At 49.4% G+C, this 22013-nt stretch overlaps 1 protein-coding gene across 5 annotated transcripts in view; it reads left to right on the top strand.

Moving 5' to 3' along the window:
• herc1 (HECT and RLD domain containing E3 ubiquitin protein ligase family member 1) overlaps positions 1-22013 on the top strand; it is a 61574-nt gene that overhangs the window by 30146 nt on the left and 9415 nt on the right. For 2 of the 5 annotated variants that reach the window (XM_065952549.1, XM_065952546.1), the window contains exons 31-69: positions 111-266; positions 359-576; positions 655-825; positions 1118-1357; positions 2679-2762; positions 3101-3657; positions 4717-5347; positions 5471-5744; positions 6585-6795; positions 6887-7053; positions 7778-7894; positions 7985-8249; positions 8354-8475; positions 8560-8786; positions 9197-9465; positions 9639-9691; positions 9805-10005; positions 10108-10282; positions 10868-11135; positions 11780-11993; positions 13306-13565; positions 13829-13956; positions 14657-14790; positions 15556-15756; positions 15857-15987; positions 16078-16301; positions 16589-16709; positions 16887-17033; positions 17197-17298; positions 17393-17566; positions 18155-18454; positions 18536-18601; positions 18891-19016; positions 19129-19267; positions 19466-19647; positions 19748-19903; positions 20544-20666; positions 20750-20852; positions 21055-21224. In XM_065952549.1, the coding sequence (XP_065808621.1) occupies positions 111-266; positions 359-576; positions 655-825; positions 1118-1357; positions 2679-2762; positions 3101-3657; positions 4717-5347; positions 5471-5744; positions 6585-6795; positions 6887-7053; positions 7778-7894; positions 7985-8249; positions 8354-8475; positions 8560-8786; positions 9197-9465; positions 9639-9691; positions 9805-10005; positions 10108-10282; positions 10868-11135; positions 11780-11993; positions 13306-13565; positions 13829-13956; positions 14657-14790; positions 15556-15756; positions 15857-15987; positions 16078-16301; positions 16589-16709; positions 16887-17033; positions 17197-17298; positions 17393-17566; positions 18155-18454; positions 18536-18601; positions 18891-19016; positions 19129-19267; positions 19466-19647; positions 19748-19903; positions 20544-20666; positions 20750-20852; positions 21055-21224 (7607 nt within the window). The remainder of the gene's footprint in view (positions 1-110; positions 267-358; positions 577-654; positions 826-1117; positions 1358-2678; positions 2763-3100; positions 3658-4716; positions 5348-5470; positions 5745-6584; positions 6796-6886; positions 7054-7777; positions 7895-7984; positions 8250-8353; positions 8476-8559; positions 8787-9196; positions 9466-9638; positions 9692-9804; positions 10006-10107; positions 10283-10867; positions 11136-11779; positions 11994-13305; positions 13566-13828; positions 13957-14656; positions 14791-15555; positions 15757-15856; positions 15988-16077; positions 16302-16588; positions 16710-16886; positions 17034-17196; positions 17299-17392; positions 17567-18154; positions 18455-18535; positions 18602-18890; positions 19017-19128; positions 19268-19465; positions 19648-19747; positions 19904-20543; positions 20667-20749; positions 20853-21054; positions 21225-22013) is intronic. The other 3 variants (XM_065952548.1, XM_065952547.1, XM_065952550.1) reach the window with 3 other exon arrangements.

Here is a 22013-nt window from a genome sequence, read left to right as displayed (position 1 = left end):
TAATCCTAGAAGGACCCTAGATTGGTCCTTTAACTGAAAGCAGCCGTTTTTTATTCCCTTTAGCCGTGGTGAAATTTGATGCTTCATCGTATTTATTTGTTGTTTTTCAGCTCTGATCCGTAAGCAGCACACCGCCGAGCTTCACCTCGGAGACTTCCTCGTCTTCCTCAGGAGAGTCGTGTCCTCTAAGGCCATCCAGTCCAAGATGGCGTCCCCGAAATGGACCGAAGTGCTGCTCAACATCGCAGCACAGAAATGCTGCTCAGGTAAAAAAAAACAACAACAACAGCTCATTAAATCTGATGAATAATTAATCTGGTAACAAAACGATGACGCTCTTGTTTGTGTTTGGTGGTAGGGGTCCCTCTGGTGGGGAACCTGAGAACTCGTCTCCTGGCTCTCCACGTTTTGGAGGCCGTCCTGCCCGCCTGTGAGGCCAACATGGAGGACGACCAGGTGACACAGGTGGTCGAGCGGCTCTTCGCCCTGCTCTCTGACTGCATGTGGGAGGCTCCCATCGCTCAGGCCAAACACTCCATCCAGATTAAAGAAAAGGTTCAGGAGCTCAAACTCCAGGTAGGGAACACACCGTCCAGTGTGTACGTGGGTCATTATGTTTCTGAGTGACTGACGGTTTGTTTGTTTGGTCCACAGGGAGAGGCAGAGGAGGAGGACGAGAACCTCCCCATACAGGAAGTGTCGTTTGACCCGGAGAAGGCTCAGTGCTGCGTGGTGGAGAACGGACAGGGTCTGACTCATGGCAGTGGGGGGAAAGGTTACGGCCTAGCCTCCACGGGGATCTCCTCTGGATGCTACCAGTGGAAGGTCAGTTGTTTTATTAGAGAGAGAGGGAGATTGTGTAATTTAAAACAGATTTCTGTGCATTTCATTTTAATTTCTTTACTATCTTAAGCAAAAGAGTCATATAACTTCCTGTGTGGATACAACCCTGCTTTTATTTTGAAATAAAAAAACGAACTTCCTGTAGATCAGAGGTATCGACATTAATTTAACCACAGAAAAAAGGAGCTCGTTAGAGTTCGCAAAGTGAATAAAAGAAGGGGGAAGGCGTACTGAGCGTCTGACATCGTCTAACCTTTGACTTGTTTTTTTCTAGTTCTACATCGTGAAGGAGAATCGAGGGAACGAGGGAACGTGTGTCGGCGTTTCTCGATGGCCCGTGCACGACTTCAACCACCGCACCACGTCTGACATGTGGTTATACCGCGCGTACAGCGGGAACCTTTATCACAACGGGGAGCAGACGCTGACACTCAGCAGCTTCACTCAGGGAGATTTCATCACCTGCGTCCTCGACATGGAGGCCAGAACCATCTCCTTCGGCAAGAACGGAGAGGTGAGAGACGAACTGATTCAGTAAATCAGCAATAAATACTTCATTATTATGACGAGACGAGATGATTTCTAAATCTGAATTGCTTTTAAAGACGTGGGAGACTACAGACTCAGGGAATGAGGGAAGATTTTAACTTTACAATCCTCTGAATGCACACACTAGACGATTCAGCCAGACTACGAGACCACACACCTGCTGTTTGTAATAACGATTCCACAGACTCAAGATCTCACAGAAACCTGTGAGATCAAAGGTGACTTGAGGATAAACAAAAATGTCCAACATCAGCTGGCTGTCCTGCAGCTAAAATCCTAAAATTAAAAAACAATATGGATGAAATCCTGGCTGAGAAAACGTTTAGGCATGGCTTTATACAATTTGCAGCAATCAGTTTGTGATGCTTCTTGGTCTGCTCTCTCATTGGCTGATGCAGGTACTCAGTCAGAGGAAGACCAACCTGGAATCATAAATATGAAACATGTTTGATGTTCATGCATCCAGATTGAGGAGGCTCCAACGGGAGCAGTAAAATAATCGTATTGACACCACACACTGGAGGATTATTTGGACAAATAATTTGTTGAGACAAACCTGTTATCAGGCCACGCCCACCCAGATCTTTTGGGGGAGGGTGAAAATCTGGCCTAAAATAATCTAGTGTGTAGCCAGCTTTACCCAGAGTAAAAGAGTGCGGTTTTATTAATGCAACAGTTCACATATTCTCCTTCTCTTCATCCAGTTTAAATAAGTCTCAGAGCTCCTCAAAACATGTGTGTTTCTTGTTCTAGATCCTGTATTTGATCATGTCTACAAACCCCTCTATTTCAGCCCTGCTCAGAACAGGCTGTTTCTGTGTCTGTACCTTTAAATATGTAAATGAGCTGTGTCTGACCACGCCCCCTCTCTGGAAGTGCTTGGGTGTCTTGGGCTTTCTCGCTCCATGTCTTATTGTTTACGGTGAGAAGGCAGACTCAGAGGGCAGAACAAACACCTAGCTGTGGGAGTGTCAGCCACCTGAGGGAGGGGTTACTGCCCTTTGTGATGTCATGAAGGGAAACTCTCCAAACGGCCTGTTTGAGCACACAGTTTCTGTAAAGTGGAACAGGCAGAAGACGAAGAGGATGGACTTTTCTCATCATAGGGCGGTTTGTCCTAACTGCATAAAAAAAGAGAGAAAGTTGTGCATCTAAACAGTGAACTTCATACATCAGTCTTGCAGCTGAAGGCATCAAATAAACAGCAAAGAAAGAACTCAAAAATAACGTCATGAGCGTCAGTATCTCCTGTGTCCATTCCTAACAGATATCTTGTTTCCCAACAGGAGCCAAAGTTAGCGTTCGAGGATGTGGATGCTACAGAGCTGTATCCCTGTGTGATGTTCTACAGCAGCAACCCAGGAGAGAAGGTGAGAACGGACACACGCTCACCGGTCTGAACAGCACTCTCTCTCTCTGTCTCTCTCTCTCTCTCTCTCTCTCTCTCTCTCTCTCTCTCTGTCTCTCTCTGTCTCTCTCTGTCTCTCTCTCTCTCTCTCTCTCTCTCTCTCTCTCTCTCTCTCTCTCTCTCTCTCTCTCTCTCTCTCTCTCTCTCTCTACAACTCGACCAATCACTGAATTGTATCCACTCCTAAACTCATCTGTTGCGCTGTGATTGGCTGGAGGAAACACAACAGCTCCGCCCAGAAACGTCCAAGTCGACCATTGATTGGAAACCATGTTTAACATGACGTGTTGATCTTTCCAGGTGAAGATCTGCGACATGCAGATGAGAGGAACGCCTCGAGACCTCCTCCCAGGTGACCCCGTCTGCAGCCCGATGGCCACGGTCCTGGCCGAGGCCACCACGCAGCTGATCCGGATCTTACACCGCACCGACCACTGGACCCATCGCATCAACAAGACCATGATCGAGCGGCTCCACAAGATCAAGCCCTGCTTCAGAGAGTCAGCCAGTGCAGCGGGCGGCGGCGGTCAGAGGCTGAAGAAGAGCCGCTCGGTGCAGAGCCGCGAGGAGCACGACGCCCAGAGAGAGAGCCAGGACACGCCCACTAGGACGGAGGAGGAGCGCGGACGACACGGACGGCAGCACGGTCTTGGGGAGCTGTCGGAGCACCACCTGAGGACGCTCTGCACGGAGGTGTGGCCGGTCCTGAGCATCATCGGCGGGGCGGATGCAGGTCTGCGTGTCGGCGGACGATGTGTGCACAAACAGACAGGGAGGCACGCCACTCTGCTGGGCGTGGTGAAGGAAGGAAGCACGTCCGCCAAGGTGCAGTGGGACGAAGCCGAGATCACCATCAGGTACCGTTTGAAACGTTTACTCCTTTTGCACCTTTTGTCACCTGTTCTCTGTGTGTCGCTTTGTTTGTCCTATGAGCCCGTTAGGACCCGAGTCATGGTGAGGAGGGCATTGGCAGGAGCTTTGTCTTTGATGAACTCTCTTTATTTTAGTGTTTATGGTCATAATGTGTCCTACTTTAACTAACTCCTACTTCATGCCATCAACCACAAAAAGATGTCAGTGTAAAGAAAGACTCACATCTTCTGCTCTTCAGAATCAGAATCAGATTTATTGGCCTGGCATGCTTACACACACACAAGGAATTTAACTTCGGTGAACTGTGCTCTCTTATGTACAGGTACAACGTTAAATATCAACAATAAACATAATAAGAAAAGACTAAATATGAAACAGTGCAGTGGTGCATAGTGCAAAAGATGCTGAAGTAACATGATAATAATTAAAATGCAGATGTGACAGATGGGTCAATTAAGATGTCAATTACAGTATTTACATAAATAAGTGTGCGTAGATTGATCATTTAAATTAAATAATATATATATACATAGATGTATATTCACAGTGACGGTTGGTTTAGAGTCATATCACCGTGACAGGTCTGACACTCTGTCACTGTTTAGCGTTCATCAGAGTGACAGCGTCTTGCTCTTCATCTTACTTTTGCACATCACAAACACAGAGGAGAGACTTGTGTTTGTAGTAATCTCTGAGATTGCTTTGCATGAATCTCTGTTCTATGTTCTGTTGTGTTGAAGGCCGATGTATCTTAAAAGATAAATGAAGCTCAGTGTTTGTTCACGTCCCGCTCACACTCTGCACGAGCCTCCTGCTTTGACTCACTTTCCATCCTTCATTGTCCCTCCCTTCTTGTTTCCACACCTCTGTTTTTGACTCTGTTGCTCTTTTTGCACGCCTCCATGACTCACTGAGCGGCATGTTTTCACTTCCACACATTCCATCGTTTGTGTGGCATGCTGTGCTCTTTCTCTCCTGCCCTGTCCCTCACTTTGTGTTTCCTTCCCTTGTCTCCTTTCACTCTCCACTCCCTTCGATTAAAGCTTCCCAACTTTCTGGTCGCCTAGTGACACTCCGCTCTACAACCTGGAGCCCTGCGAGCCGCTGCCCTTTGACGTGGCTCGTTTCCGTGGCCTCACCGCCTCTCTGCTGTTGGACCTCACCTACCTCACCAGCATCCACGAGGATACCGCCGCCAAGCTCAGCGCACGCCGGCATGAGAAGAAGCATCGCAACGCGGCATCCACCGGGCACGAGCCGACCGCTAACGAAGACAAAGCAGAGAACGAGGGGCACAACCGCAGTGACCAAAAGGACACCGAAGCGTCTTCTGGAGCGAGCCCCATCACCTCCGACCTCCGGGTGTCCCACAGTCTGGAGGAGGTGAAAGCACACGTGGCCCCCAACTCAAAGTCAGAGAGCGAGATCTCCTCCGTTGTCAGCGGAGGGAACGAGGCTCTTTTCGCCGCAGCCCCTAACACCCCGACCGAAGGGAACAGGAAGAAAGGTCACGACCACGGCGGCTCTCGCAGTCACGAGCACTCTCCATCGTCCGTCGCCACGCAGTCAGAGATCCACGCCGTGCAGCTGTCCTACCTTTACCTGGGCGCCATGAAGACCCTGAGCGCCCTGCTGAGCTGCAGCAAGTACGCGGAGCTGCTGCTCATTCCCAAGGTACGGCAGGTTTTCTCAAACATATCAGATATTGTGCCGTATGCTAAGTTATGAAATGTGTATACAGGAGGCTGAAACACATCCTCACATTCTTTCCCGTCTCTCCGCTCTTCTTACATCCAGGTGTTACCTGACGCTGCTCCCAGTGGGCACAACGCCGATCTCAACACCAGCTCCGGTGGGAGCACGTCGGCCACCTCGCCTGTGTGTCAGGAGGAGGTGGAGATGAGGGCGGCTCTGCAGTTCCTCATGCGACACATGGTGAAGCGGGCGGTGATGCGTTCCCCGATCAAGCGGGCCCTGGGTCTGGCTGACCTGGAGAGGGCGCAGGCCATGATCTACAAGCTCGTGGTGAGCGGTCTGCTGGAGGAGCCGAGTGGAGGAAAAACTAAACCAGGTGAGAATATCCAATTAAGTGATGTTAAATCAGAGCTTGGAGGGTTGGACTGAATGACAGTGACCAGGGCAGAGCACTTTTTCTTAAAGGTGCAGAAGGACTCTGCAGATAAATGGAGTTTGGTAGTTTTTTCCACCACCCAGGGGCGACAGAGGAGAAGAGTCTAGTTAGAGTCTTGGGACCCTCTTGTGAAGGTTGGATCAGACACAGAGAGCAGAGGAGAATTGTAATTGTATAATGGTTGGGGAAATACTGATTAGAGCTCTTAAGAACTGCTGTCAATGTTGTGCTTTGCCTCTGTGCTTTGCCTGTCAGCACCTGTGTGTCCAATCAGACTCAAAGCTGATCGTTTGCTCTTACTGACATTGTTCCGTTTTTTCTAGATCATTGCTTGTGTTGTACTTACTCTCTGATGTACATTGCTTTGGATAAAAGCATCTGCTAAGTGAATTGTAGAATTGTAAGCGAGCAGCAGAGTTTTAAATTTGATGTGAGCAGTAACTGGGAGCCAGTGTAAGGAGATGAACAGAGGAGTGACGTGTTGTTTTGGGGAGGTTGAAGACGAGTCACGCTGCTGTGTTCTGGATCATGTGCAGGGGTTTGATAGTGCATGTAGGAAGACCTGCCAGTAAGGAGTTGGAATAGTCTTTGTCTTGTCTCGGTCTCGCCCAGCATGCTCTGACAGGTAAGGGCTGGGATGACAAGGAGCTCAGTCTTTAAGCAGTTGAGTTGAAGGTGGGTGACGTTTGAAGCTCTGGTTCTACTCTGAAGACGGATTCCAGATCTTCCTCAAGTGTATTGATGATTTTTAACCTCTGTGTGTGTTCCTTTCTCCCTCAGGTGTGAGGAGTGAACCAGAGGGGGAGGGGGAGGGTTTAGAGGGGGAGCAGTTGGCACAGACCCCCATCACCACCAGCCCCTCGGCCTCCAGCACCACCTCCTTCATGAGCTCCTCTCTGGAGGACACCACCACCGCCACCACACCGGTCACAGACACAGAGACGGTCCCGGCGTCAGAGTCTCCGGGGGTCATGCCCCTCAGCCTGCTCAGGTGAGAACAGAACAGTCCGAACACACAGTCTGTGCAGCGATGTTAAAATGCACGATGATTATTTTAATGTCTCTGTGTTATGTGACTTCAGGCAAATGTTCTCCAGCTACCCCACCACCACCCTGGTTCCCAGCCGTCGAGCTCAAACCCCCCCGGTGTCCTCTCTGCCCACCTCCCCCTCAGACGAGGTGGGACGCCGGCAGAGTCTCACCTCCCCCGACTCCCAGCCCAACAGACAGCAGAACAGAACAGGAACCTGTAAGTATAACCACAGATTACATCACTTCTATCTGAGCTAGTTCCCTTGCATCCCATATTATCCTTTCATATAATAATAATAATACATTTTATTTAAAGGCGCCTTTCAAAATTCTCAAGGTCACCTTACAAAGCAGAGATAAAAACAAAAAAGTGACAACACAACGATAAAATTAACATTAAAAAGTTCAGAGATTGTTGATTTGGTGCCGATGAGGAGTAGCTCGATTTTGTATTTGTCACTGTAGGATTTGATTTCTTGCAGGTATCAGTCAGAGAAGTAGGCAGGAGGGAGAAGGTGGGTTTGGTGGATAGGTAGAGCTGGGTGTCATCTGCATAGCAATGGAACTGGATGTTATACTTACGGATATGGTCAAGAGGAAAGAGATAGATGATGTACAGAAGAGGGCCCAGGACAGAACCCTGAGGAACACCGGTAGTGACTGGAAATGGCTGGGATTTGAAGGTTCCTAGTTGAGTGAACTGAGTGCGACCAGAGAGATAAGATGAAAACCAGTGCAAGGGTGTGTCAGTGATACCAATGGAGGCAAGTCTGTCAAAGAGTGTGTGATTATAGATGGTGTTGAAGGCTTCACTTAGATCAAGGAGGATGAGGATGGTTAGTTCGGAGTCAGCTGCCATGAGTAGGTCATTAGTGATTTTTACTAGTGCTGTCTCTGTGCTATGGAGGGGGCGTACACATTGTTCTGTTTGTTTCTTTCAGCTCTGTCCGACCCGAGCAGCAGACTCTCCACGTCTCCTCCTCCTCCTGCCATCGCTGTACCGCTGTTAGAGATGGGCTTCTCCCTCCGACAGATCACTAAAGCTCTGGAAGCCACCGGTGAGTCTCTCTGAAGCCGATTTATGTGCTCACACTGAACGACCTGATTGTCTCGAACAACCTGAGAGCTCACACTGTTTGCTCCCTCAGGTGCCCGAGGAGAAGCAGACGCTCAGAACATCACGGTGCTCGCCATGTGGATGATCGAACATCCGGGCAACGAGGACGAGCACGACGAGCCTCACACCCGAGGAGTCGACGGCAGAGGAGTCGGAGGAGATGGGTCGGACTCGTCCTGTCCCGGTGCGATGGCCTCTTCTGGAGGGAAATCTGCGGACCGGAGCTCGTACCTGTGCTCACCTGGAGACATCGCCAACGCCGACGCTTCAGAGATGGAGGAGGGCTTCAGCGAGAGGTACAGGAGTAAAAGTAGTGGACGAGACGTGTTGGATCTTAATCATAATGACTTATTTCGACTTAGACTTTGTAAAATAAAGAGTGTGTTTGTGTTCTCTGTAGTCCTGAGGGTCTGGACCAGGACGCCGCGTCAGCCTCCAGCGGCGCCCCTCTCAGAGGACGATCTGCTGCCGGTAGGAAACACCGCTTTGACCTTGCTGCTCGCACGCTGTTAGCCCGTGCTGGTGAGAATATTTCACAGATACACCCCTCAGTTTCCACTCTGTATCTTCAAACAAAGAGCTGACACTTCGTCCCGTTCTCTTCAGCCGGTCTGTACCGCTCCGTGCAGGCCCACCACAGCCAGTCCCGGCGGGAGGTGTCGTCCCTCCAGCAGCAGCAGGACCCGGGCGCCCTCTACGACTTTAACCTGGACGAGGAGCTGGAGATGGACCTGGACGAGGAGACCATGGAGGCCATGTTCGGACAGGACCTGGCCAGTGACACGGACATTCTGGGAATGTGGATCCCGGAGGTACTGGACTGGCCAACATGGGTGTGTGTGACTTTATGCTGCGGCTCGAGGGGCTGCCATCTGCCTTTGCCCCCTCTGCTTCCCCTCCCATGCACAGTAACTCATAGTGAGCATGCACAGTGACACTCTCAGCCCCCCTCAATCACCCCCCCACCCCACCCCCATCCCTGCTCAGCTTTACTAACCGGCATGAAATGAAAGACTAAACTCCTCTGAGTGCTGCTTTGAAAATAACTCATTGATGCATATTTCTAACTCAACACATTGCAGGGAAGCTTTCTGCTGTTTGAGGCCTGACAACTCTGTCCTGTCTGTCTCTGTGTGTGTGTCTGCGTGTTTCTGTGTGTTTCTGTGTGTGTGTGTGTGTGTGTGTGTGTGTGTGTGTGTGTGTGTCTGTCTGTGTGTGTGTGTCACCGCCCCCTCCCTCGCAGCACGTCTGTGAGACAGACGACAGAGACGAGGTGGTGGTGTGCGAGCTGTGCGAGGCCAACGTGGCCAACTTCAACCAGCACATGAAGAAGAGTCACCCCGGCTGCGGGCGCAGCGCCAACCGGCAGGGTTACCGCAGCAACGGCTCGTACGTGGACGGCTGGTTCGGCGGCGAGTGTGGGAGTGGAAACCCGTACTACCTGCTGTGTGGCGCCTGCAGAGAGAAATACCTGGCTATCAAGAGCAAAGCCAAAGTCCCCATCGTGGAGAGGTACGCACATGGGGAGAGAGGAGGAGGCGGGGGGGAGACAGCTCTCTCAAATGTTTTTAATCCAGACTGCAGTACCCATTTTAAACACTAGGGGTCAGAGTTACAGATTGCTCCTTTAAAGGAAGTTTTCACGATAAATGATCATGATTTTTTCTCCTTTGAAATGTATTTAGGTATAAAGGGCAAGCTCCGGACCTCCTCGGGAAGCAGGACAGTGTCTATGAAGGTGTGAACAAACTCAGAAATATAACATGATGTGTTTAATGTTCATGCCATCACATGGCGGCAAGTTTTTCTTCGGTTGTAAACGCTTCACGTGTGTGTCCGTCCCGCCTGCAGAGGACTGGGACATGCTGGATGTGGATGAGGATGAGAAGCTGACGGGGGAGGAGGAGTTTGAACTTTTGTCCGGTCCGTTGGGTCTCACTGAGCGAAGGATCGTACCCGAGGCAGTTCAGTTCCCCGATAGCGACCCGCTGGGAGCCTCCGTTGCCATGGTGACGGCCACAAACAGCATGGAGGAGACGCTGCTGCAGATCGGTGAGGAGGACAGATTTAAAGTGTTGTTCTACAGTGTGCTGTGTCGAGTTTCTCGCCGGTCAACACGACTGTGTGTGTGTGTGTGTGTGTGTGTGTGTTCAGGCTGTCAGACGTCGGTGGATAAGAGTTCCTCGGGCAGGGTGACCCTCGGCGAGCAGGCGGCGGCCCTGCACAACCCTCACGACCGCGTGATGGCTCTGAGGAGGGTGACGGCTGCGGCTCAGGTGCTGCTGGCCAGAACGATGGTGATGAGAGCGCTGTCCCTGCTGTCCGTCAGGTAAGACACACTCGGTCAGAGCGTTCAGATCTCTGCTGTTATCGCCTTTACAACATGGAATCAACTGGACGCCATTTTTAAAACAACTCATGAAGATGTTATCGTCTCAGCTGATTTGACTCGCTCGGTTTTAGAGGATATTTGTCAATTAGAGCGTCTGTTCATTCAGAAAATACTTTCTTCAGAGAATCTTTAATTCACATCCTATAATCTAAAAGGTTAATGCAACCAAATAAAACGGTATGAAAAGCTGAATAATGCGCCGTCATGACCGCGAGTGCAGCCGCCACCATCACCCACTGCAGCAACCTGATGCTATTCAACATTCACTAGGAAAGACTCCTCAGTCAAAAGCATCATGTGAGCAGAGAGTCTCGCTCGCTCTGGTTCTGTACTTCACCGTTTGCGTAGGCTGATAGCTCGACTAGGGTGCAGAATTACAAACTCCACCTGGTGGAAACAGATGGTACTGAAAGAGCTACATAGCTTTACACAGACTGATCGATGATGATCATTGAGTCACAAGGCGTGATTTATATCCTGGATTTTGCGGTAATACTCCCCCCTCTCCTTTCTTCCCCTCAGCGGCTCGAGCTGCAGCCTTGCAGCCGGTCTGGAGTCTCTGGGTCTGACCGACATCAGGACTCTGGTCAGGCTGATGTGTTTGGCGGCTGCAGGTCGCGCCGGTCTCTCCACGAGTCCCACAGCCGGCTCCGGACACGGCGAGAGACCAAGAGGGGCCGCCAAGGCCAGCAAACCCATCTCCTGTCTGGCTTACCTCAGCACCGCTGTGGGCTGCTTGGCCTCCAACAGTCCCAACGCCGCCAAGCTGCTGGTGCAGCTCTGCACTCAGGTACACAGAGACACTGATCATCAGACCGCAGGTAGACCGTGGATCGTATCATATTACTAACACAGGTTCCTGTCATGCCCCTCTAGACCTCTGCCCCTTTAAACCTTATGTAAAACCCACAGTAACCAACCTGGATTTGAAAATGGACAAACAGATAAATTCTGTCGCAGTTATAGCCCCTAGATTGTGGAACCACTTGCACCCCCCCAGGTTAGGTTGTCACCCACGATGCCAGTGTTTCAATCACGTCTGAAAACGTATTTGTATGCTTTGGCGTTCTTAGACCCGGAATAAGAGCTTGTCTGTTTCATGTTTTGCTTTGTCTATTGTTATGTTTCCTTTTTTTGTTGTAAAGCACTTTGGTCAACTCTGTTGTTTTTAAATGTGCTCTATAAATAAAGGTTTATTGTATTGTACAGGTTATTCTAAAACCTATGATTAGAGTGATCCCTCTTATAAAAATTGCTACCAGACAAGATCAGCAAAGAAATAAGACTTACCACTTTGTCCACTAGGGGGCGCCAACATCGACTTAAACCACAAGTTCCTCTGGTTTAAGGAGCTTTAAGTTTTAAAAGAATGTCTCACTCTGTCCCTGATTTCTGACTCTAATCCCCTTCACTGCTTCTTTTCTTCCCCTCCAGAACTTGATCTCTGCCGCCACCGGCATGAATCTGACCACAGTGGACGACCCCATCCAGAGGAAGTTCCTGCCGAGCTTCCTGCGCGGCGTGGCCGAGGAGAACAAGCTCGTCACGTCCCCTAACTTTGTGGTGACTCAGGCGCTGGTGGCGCTCCTGGCCGATAAAGGAGCCAGACTCAGACCTGCTTATGACAAGGCCGACATGGAGAAAAGAGGTTTGTAGGCTCAGGAGACTTTTGTGACCTTTGTGACCTTGTTAACGTGCATCTCTTCGTCTCATTGGTCGTTGTTTTATCTCAGAATCTCGAGGTTTCATGTTGATAGTTAGCTGCAGTAAGTAAGTAGATATTAGATATCTACTTACTCACTGTGTCTGGACTTAGTACTTTTACATCATCTGGGGGTCAAACGATCAAATTCACGCCTCAATATTTGCTCTCAAACTCTCACCAGAAAACTGCAGAATTACTCTACAGACAACCAGATTCTCAAGGCGGCCATGTTGCCGTGATGTCACTCTCAGGGGAAGGAGCCAAATCGTTTTTGTCGTGTCTGTTATGCGTCAGGTTGAAGTTGTGTTAGGAAACAAATCTGAGCAACTGTTGTCATGTCAAAGCTCCCTGATTGATGAGAGTAAACAGGATACAGAAGTCTGAAGAGGGGGGGTTTGGATCAGGGGTTTGGATCGGGACTGGAAAAGGATCTGTCGGCCGTCAGGCTCAGTGCTTGGTCCTGAGTGAAGGAGAGAGGAGGTGGCGGTTGGAGCAGAGGGAGTGTGGGGGCGGAGCAAGTCAGTGAGGTGGGGTCTGGTTGTTGAAGGCTTGAAACTGGACTTGTTGGGGAACTTGGAGCCAGTGGAGGTTCTGGAGGACGGGTTTCATATCGCATCAGTGACCCTCAAAACTTAAATGTTAACCAGCAAGTGTCTGAACGCTAACGGGTTATTAAACCAGATTTTTGGCCTTTATTTGATAGGACAGTGGAGAGAGAGAGAGTGGGGAATGACTTCTGGAAAGAAGCCACAGATTAGACTTTAACCTGGGCCGCCCGCTTGGAGGACTACAAACTCTGTACATGGGGAGCGACCTAACCTCTGGGCCATCTGCCCCCTGTTTAAAATGTTTTTGATAATACGTCCCATTGTGTCTCCAGATTGTCTGTATCCTGTCTGTTTACTTTCTCATCAATCAGGAAGCTTTGAAATGAAAACTCAGATTTACGACGTTAACACGACTTAAACGTGGAGCACAACAGACACTTCAACGATTGTGTTCCTGATGGTGACATCACGGGAACATGGCCGCCGTGTGAATCTGGTCTGTGAGAGACTTTCAGTTCTGCCATGTGGATCTGTTTTTAATCATCTCATGTTTGTGTTCATGTTCATCCATGAAGACCGCTGCAGCTCAGTTCATCTTTTGTTTAGTTTTTGTGTTTTTTTCTGTTTTCATGTTTTTCTTTTTTTCATCCGTGATTCTTCTCTCACTCACCGGGAAACCTTGTCGCCTTGTTTTCCGTGTCGAGCAGGTCTAATTGCGCATTTGTATGCCCATCCTTCCCATAATCCCTCCGCTGTAGGGCCTCTGGAGCTGGCCAACGCTCTGGCGGCCTGCTGCCTGTCCTCCAGGCTGTCCTCTCAGCACCGCCAGTGGGCCGCCCAGCAGCTGGTCCGCACGCTGGCCGCACACGACCGCGACAACAACCAGAGCCGGCCGCAGACCTTCGCCGACATGGCGGGGGATCTGCGGAAGTGCTCCTTCATCAAACTGGAGGCTCATCAGAGCAGGGTGAGAGAAAATCTCCACGTTTCTCTGAATGTTTACGACTTTAAAGGTCGGCCGAAATAAAAATGTTTCAGGGTTTTTATCGAATATCTCTTTGATGATCTCTGTGTGGATCGGGTTCATCCAGTCGAGGTCAGACGGATGCTAACGGGATTACCTGACCATGAACAACAACAAAAAGAATTCCTGATCCGGATTAAATCTTTGGTTGTAACGTGACTGTGTTTGTCGCTGAATTATAAAGTCCCTCTCTGTGTTTCTCTCAGGTCATCACCTGTGGTTGGTGCAGTAAGAGAGGCCTGTTGGCGACCAGCGGGAACGATGGGACGGTCAGAGTGTGGAACGTAACAAAGAACCAGTACAGCCTCCAGCAGACCTGCATCTTCAACAAGAAGTAAGAATCTTATTATTTTAGAAACCTCAGTCTATACAGGCAACATCTCAGGAACAATCAGCTTTCACCTGGCAGTGATGGGCGCGACGGATTAGTTCAAAACTTATCCAGTATACATTTTTTAAGTCAATTTTTTTTCATGAATACGTTTTTTTTGACATTTTTGAAGTCGAAATTTTTTCATGAAAATTTTGAAGTCCGACGCCGTCACTTTTGTTTACATGAGATTAGTGCGATGGCAGACGTAACCAAACTAGCGCTCGTGCTAACGATGACTGGACTTTTTACTTGCTCACATTAGAGCCCGACTGATAAATCGGGCCAGCCAATAATGTCGGCCGGCCGATATTAGGATATCCAGTGACGATCGATTTCGGGTCATTTCAGTGCAGAAATGCGCCGATATTACTCAATTTTTTCACAATGAGAGTTAGAAAATACTGTTTTTTTCTGAAGAGTTCAAGAGGATCAAAAAACAGATGTTACAAAGGGGAGTGAAAGTCTGAGAGTGTGGTCAAACGAATGATAGCACATTTTGTAACTGTTGGCTGAATGCTCTGACATCTCTACAGCGTGCCGACATGTTGCCTCCTTTGAGAGGTCATAATTAAGGATTGTTCTCTGCTGCCCCCTAGAGGACAAATAGAAAAATACAGCTTTATGTTTTGGTCTAACCTGTGTGAATCCTATGTTCTCTCAGCGATGGTTCAGAGGAGGGGATGTCCGGTTTGGGGTCTCCCAGCGACCCCTGCATGTCTCCTCTGGCGTGGAGTGTCACTGGGAAATATCTCGCCTCCGCCATGGAGAAAATGGTCAACATCTGGCAGGTTAATGGTAAGCATTCTTTAATTTCCGTCTCCTCTTGCGGTCTTAAATCTGTTGTGTGTTTCAGTTTGTTTATGAACTGTTGTCTGAACGGAGTTTGAAGCGGAGCAGATTGTACCCGTGGCGTGCGAGCTCCACAGAATATGAATGAGAGGACTTATTACACTTTTATAGCTCCCATTAAAAAATAAATCTGCCCGAGGACTGGATGCAGCACGCTCCATCTGTCCTCAATCACTTTCAATCACCTCCAGCATCAAAGCCCACCATCACACTGCTGCTCGCCTGAAGAGAAGAAACATGGCTCCCACTAGATACACCAACCAGCTTTCTGTGGGTGTCGTTGTTCTCGTTAGTGCGAGCAACCGGCCATGACTCTGCCTGCAGGGAAAGTGATATTATAGAACGTGTATTTGAGCAATCGCACATACCAAACAAGGTTAACCTCCTGACAGACCATCGTTCATTTTGGCAGCAATTTTATAGCTGCTTTCAAACGTGCAGAAAACTCCTGATATCTGCAGGAGTGAGCGTCATGTGTGAACACAAACAGCTGAATGTTTCTCTCCTCACCCGGAGTTTCTCCTCCAGGGGAGACCTTTATTCCCTAACCTCTGTGAAGGGGGCGTGACCTAACGGCTGGGCCATCAGCGCCGAACGGCAGACTCAGGAAACTTTTATGGACGATATGCCCAAACATGTTTTAAAAAAAGTAAACGATAAACTGCGGTGAACCTGAATCACTAACTGCGACTTGGTGTCTTCCTCTTCAAGGCGGTAAAGGTCTCCTGGACGTGCAGCCTCACTGGGTGTCGGCGTTGGCCTGGCCCAAAGAGGAGGCGGAGTCGCTGTGGTGCGGTGAACCCAAAGACATGCTGCTGGTGGGACGAATGGACGGATCCCTGGGCCTCATCGAGGTGCTTGACTCCTGCAGCATGCACCGCACCGAGCTGGAGCACTGCTACAGGAAAGACGGTAAAAATGACTTTTAGAGTGTTTTCAACTTCACGCTTTAAAAACCTTCTACCAGATCTTTGATAATTACTCCCCCGTCTGTCTCCTCTTCTTCTGTCAGTGGCCGTGATGCACATAGCGTGGTACAGTGAAGACAAGCCTTTCGCTGTCGGCTACGCAGACGGAAAGCTCCTGATAGGAACCAAAGAGCCTTTGGAGAAAGGCGCCATCGTCGTCATCGATGCACACAAAGTAAAATATTTATTCTTACACAAACGAACTCTTGATTTTGAAATCCGACGAGTGTAGCCAAACTCTTTCCTCTTTTCGCTGTTCCTCCAGGAGTCGATCAGCAGTATGAAGTGGAGTCCGAACGGTCAGATCCTGCTCACCTGTGCCAAAGAGGAGACGGTGAAGCTGTGGGCCAGTCCAGACTCTCGCCCCGGCTCGGATTCAGGCTCCGGCTGGCGCTGCCTGCAGATTCTCAGACACCCGTCGCTGGTGAACGGCGTGGCCTGGTGCAGCCTGCAGGGACGAGCCCCAAAGCCCCTCAACATGCTAGCCATGTAAGTGGAACAGCTGATCACACTCTCTGGTTTATTCTCTTTTCTCCTGAAGACTCGTGTTGACATCCTCATTTGCTCTCAGACCGTCTGCCTGAGGAATGATCCCTTTGATACAGTTTGAGAATTACATTTTCTTGCATCACAGCAGACAAAATGCAAAGATTTAAGAACACATTAGAACCACAGGACACAGAGTCACACAGGGCCCCACACTGTGTGAAGCATGATTGCTCTGTAAAAAGGGAAACTGTGCAGGAAGGTCTTAATGTGGTTTCTGTGTTTGTCAGATGCTGTCAGAACGGCCTCGTGTCAGTCTGGACTGTTCCTCAAGACATCTCCAACTTCCCAGAATCCTCTCCTTCGGACTCAGAGGGATGGTGGGAGCATGAAGCCAAACCAAAGTTCATGGTACTGAAACACATCCACGATGATTTAACCCGACACATCACCTGAAAAAATATGTTTTTTACAGATTTATCCTCTCTCTGTAAAGACCTGCTAGAAGCTCTTCCTCCGATCAGATCTAACAGTGTGTGTGCTCTTCCTCTCTCTCTCTCTCTCTCTCTCTCTCTCTCTCTCCGTCAGTCTTCCCGTCGGTCAGGAAAAGGAGCGACGTGTGTTTTCCAGCTGAAGGGCCACATCACTCCGGTCAGGACGCTCGTCTTCAGCCCCGACGGTCTGGCTCTGGCATCTGGAGGAGTGGGAGGCCTCATGAACATCTGGTCTCTGAGGGTAAGATATGCACACACACACACACACACACACACACACACACACACACACACACACACACACACACACACACACACACACACACACACACACACACACACACACACACACACAGGAAACACTGCAGGTAAAAGATGGATGATTCACTGTCTTTCCCCATCAGGATGGCTCAGTGCTGCAGACAGTCGTCGCCGGTTCAGGTGCGATCCAGAACATCGTCTGGATTCCAGATGTGGGCGTGGCCGTCTGCTCGAACAGGTCAAAGGTGAGACATCCTGACTCATATTTTCATGTCGGGTCATTAAAAAAATACAAATTTAACTGATGTTTATTGACGCTCCGGTGTGCTTCATCTCCAGGACGTGCTGGTTGTGAACTGCTCCAAAGAGTTCATGTCGTCTCACCACGTGTTGGCCACATGCCGCACAGCGCTAAAGAAGCAGGGCGTGGTCGGCCTCAACATGGCGCCCTGCATGAGGGCCTTCCTGGAGAGACTTCCTGTCATGCTGCAGGAGCAGTATGCCTACGAGAAGGTACGCACACACAAATCAGTCAGCGGGTATTCATCGCTCACAAATGTGTCAATATTTGAGAATGTGTTCACAGATATTTGCAGAGGTTAACCTTCTATGCCGAAAAAGATGCTTGAGATGATTTAGAAATGGCGTCATGGTGTAGTTTGTCCAGCAGAGGGCGCTCTGACTCCATAGTTTGCAATCCTCTAGGCACAGTCTGCTGCACAAGGAGCACAGCTGAGCAGATGCTGCTCTAAATGAGAATTGTACGGTGGCCCTGAAGGTCATCTGTAAAAACATTTCACTGAATGCAGAAAAATACTTCCTGTATAAGTCACATGTTCTGGCTCAGAGACTCGGATTTGAACGTTTGCAACCTGCTGTTCTGTAAGTTCTGCATGATAAAATGATGCACCGAAAATAAAAAACAAATGCAGGAATTCCACCAATGAAAATGTTTTGGGGTCTGGGCAACTTGGTAGCTGCCTCTTTAAAATGCAGGAAATTATTATTGATTATCAGTGGTATAGCAGATGTAAAAGTCCTTTAGTATTTAAAATTGAACCTCTTTAGCTGAAGGTGTTTTCTTGTCTTCTTCTTCTCCAGCCTCACGTGGTGTGCGGCGAGCAGCTGGTCCACAGTCCCTACATGCAGTGTCTGGCCTCCCTGGCTGTTGGTCTCCACCTGGACCATCTCTTGTGTCGGCCCCCTGTGCCCCCTCTCCTCCGTCACTGCCCTCTGGAGTCCGGCACGGCCGTGTGGTGTGCGAGCGAGTGGGCGTGGCTCGACTGTTTCTCCACCACAGTGAAGGCGGCGGAGGCTCTGGCTCGAGGGGCGACCTTCCCCGAGTCGTTCTCCGTCCCCGACCTGGAGCCGGTGCCCAAAGACGAGCTGGCTCTGCTCATGGTGAGTGAGGCGCTGCTGACTGTGACGCTGCTTAACGAGTCGTTTTAAAGGTTTGATAATGGCGTGTGCTCTGTTCAACAGGACAACAGTAAATGGGGCTCCGGTATGGACGAGCAGATCATGTCCTGGGCGACCTCCAGACCAGAGGTGATTCACACCTGGATCAGCTTTAATACACGTTTCCTCTCCTCAGACTCTGGAGACGAGAGCAGCTATTCTAACGCCATCTTCTCCTCGTGTGTGTGTGTGTGTGTGTGTGTGTGTGTGTGTGTGTGTGTGTGTGTGTGTGTGTGTGTGTGTGTGTGTGTGTGTGTGTGTGTGTGTGTGTGTGTGTGTGTGTGTGTGTGTGTGTGTGTGTGTGTGTGTGTGTGTGTGTGTGTGTGTGTGTGTGTGTGTGTGTGTGTGTGTGTGTGTGTGTGTGTGTGTGTGTGTGTAGGACTGGCACCTCGGGGGGAAGTGTGACGTGTACCTGTGGGGAGCAGGTCGACACGGACAGCTGGCTGAGGCGGGCAGAAACATCCTGGTGCCGACGACGGCGCCGTCCTTCTCTCAGGCTCAGCAGGTACACAGACTGAAGTCTCTCAGGATGGATGTTTTATGAAGTTGAGATTAAATATGTTTATGTGCTGTGTATGACTTTTCTCCACCCGTCTCCTCCTCCTCCTCATCTGCAGGTCGTGTGCGGTCAGAACTGCACCTTCGTCATCCAGCCGAACGGGACGGTGTTGGCCTGCGGGGAGGGAAGCTACGGGCGCCTGGGTCAGGGAAACTCTGACGACCTGCACGTCCTCACCGTCATCTCAGCTCTGCAAGGTCCGTAAATAAATGAGCTTCTGAAAAAACTGAAACAAACAAACGTGTTTTTATGACCTTCAGGGCGACACCTGCACAGCCGACCTACGGCCTCAGGTGCTGGTCGGTTACAGGAATGGGTTCGCCTTCCTCAGGTGTGGGCGGACCTGTCAGTCGTTCCTCCTCTCTGACTGATCTGTCGTCTCTTTGGTCCATCAGGTTTCGTTGTGACTCAGCTGGTGACGTCCTGCGGCAGCGACGGTCACTCCATGGCTCTGACGGAGAGCGGCGAGGTGTTCAGCTGGGGCGACGGCGACTACGGTAAACTGGGCCACGGGAACAGCGACCGCCAGCGGCGCCCGAGACAGATCGAAGCCCTGCAGGGAGAGGAGGTGGTGCAGGTCAGTAAGAGGAGATTCATTCAGCTGATCAGTTCAAGATGAACAAATAATGAAATACTTTTAAGCTCGCCTGCTTTCCCTCGCCGTCTCCATCCTTCAGATGTCGTGCGGCTTCAAACACTCGGCTGTTGTCACAGCTGATGGAAAACTCTTCACGTTTGGAAACGGGGATTACGGCAGGCTGGGGTTAGGAAACACCTCCAACAAGAAGCTTCCAGAGAAGGTCACCGCTCTGGAGGGATACCAAGTCGGACAGGTGAGACAGAAAAATATCAACAAAAATGTTTCTAGGGGCGCTGGTGGTGCAGTGGTTAGGGCGCGCGCCCCATGTATGGAGGCTGTAGTCTCAAGTGGGCGGCCCGGGTTTGAGTCCGGCCTGTGGCTCCTTTACCGCATGCCATTCCTCACTCTATCTCCCTGGTTTCCGACTCTGTCCACTGTCCTATCTCTCAATTAAAGGCACAAAAAGCCCAAAAATAAATCTTTAAATAATTTTTTTTTTAAATGTTTCTAGATGAGCTCATCATGTATGCAAAGAGATTAGATGTGCAGAAAATCAGTGAGATGTGTAGTGAAATGATAAAGTGAGCTTACTATATGATCAGACATTAAGGAAACATGCTATGTTGAAGTGCTTCTCTGACAACAATGCAGCAGCCAGTATGTCCTCCTCGTAAGTTTAGATTCTGGTCCTGAATGCTCTGGATTTGTTTGGACCAGAGAAGGTAGGCGCTTTTAAGGCACCCCCACACGGCCATTTTGGACGCCCCTCGGTTTGCCAGATATGAGAGCAGTTATCAGGTCAAACCAACAGGTGTTGCAGTGATGGAAGCTAAACTTTGTGGATGAGTGGTGACGTCTCTCAGAGTTCATCCTGACCTGCGTGTCCTCCTCAGGTGGCCTGTGGGCTGAACCACACGTTGGTCGTCTCTGCTGACGGGATGATGGTCTGGGCTTTCGGGGACGGAGACTACGGAAAGCTGGGACTCGGTAACTCCACAGCCAAGTCCTCTCCTCAGGTAGGTGCTGTGCGTCTTCATGTTGGCTGTGCGGTGAAGGTGTTCACGTCCGTCTGAACGTAAATGTGTTTTTATCTCCTCAGAAAGTGGACGTCCTGTGTGGAATCAGCATCAATAAAGTCGCCTGTGGAACTCAGTTCTCTGTGGCTTTAACCAAAGACGGGAAAGTTTACACATTCGGACAAGGTACGGCACGGTTTGATGCTTTCTGAGTCTCAGCTGAGAAAAGCAGGACTGCCTCTCGGTCTCCTGAGTCACAGATGAGCCCAAGGAGTCTTTTTGTATCTTTAGGATTTAAGTCTTAAAAACACCTGCAGAGTTAAACTTCCTGTTTGGACCGTTTGTGTTATTCTGTCTCTTCATGTTGTTTTCCCCCTCTGTGTGTCAGACCGCCTCATCGGCCTCCCTGAGGGCCGAGCCAGGAACCACAACCGGCCTCAACAGGTCCCGGCTCTGTCGGGGGTCCACATCCAGGACGTGGCTGTGGGAGCTGAACATACTCTGGTTCTGTCTGCCAACGGAGACGTTTACACCTGGGGCAGCAACTCAGAGGGACAGGTACGCACACACACGCACACGCACACACACACACACACACAGACCACAGACATATCACATGTTTGAGTTCCATTATATTGCATTTCAAGGTTTTGTCAGGCTTTCATTTTGAAGGTTTGTCCTGTCTTAAGCTGACAGTACTTTACTAAATGTGTGCTTTTATTTTGAAATAAAGTAAGGCCCTTCCTGTAGATCAGTGGCTCCCTGTGGTGGTACGCAAACAAATCTCCACATTACAAAAAACAAACCCGTTCAACATAAAGCTAAAAAAAAAATTTGTCGTACTCTTATCTGTCTTGTATCTATTGAGTTGTATTTATATCAAATGTGTTTTCCCCTCTAAATTAATCTAGTTTTTGCAACAAACAACTTTAATCTGCTGAATTTATGCTCACGCACAGACATAAACAACAACAGGAGTACGCGTCACGTTTTGAAAAGTTCCACTCGATATTCTGTTATATTTCAGTACTGAAACAACAGAAAGCAGCTGTAGACCTACATTAACAGAATATCTGTCAATGTAGACCTACATTAACAGATATTCTGTTAAAGTAGAATATCTGTTAATGTAGAATATCTGTTAATGTAGACCTACATTAGCAGATATTCTACATTAACAGATATTCTGTTAATGTAGGTCTACATTAACAGATATTCTACATTAACAGATATTCTACTTTAACAGAATATCTGTTAATGTAGGTCTACATTGACAGATATTCTGTTAATTTAGAATATGATGGTACTGAGTTTTTGAGGTTTATTTTTTGAGCAGCTTGTTTTTTG

Source organism: Labrus bergylta, chromosome 3, assembly GCF_963930695.1.
Source record: "Labrus bergylta chromosome 3, fLabBer1.1, whole genome shotgun sequence".
Classification (NCBI taxonomy): Eukaryota; Metazoa; Chordata; class Actinopteri; order Labriformes; family Labridae; genus Labrus; species Labrus bergylta.
The sequence above is the reverse complement of the archived record's forward strand: the minus strand, read 5'-3'. Positions and strand labels throughout refer to the sequence as shown.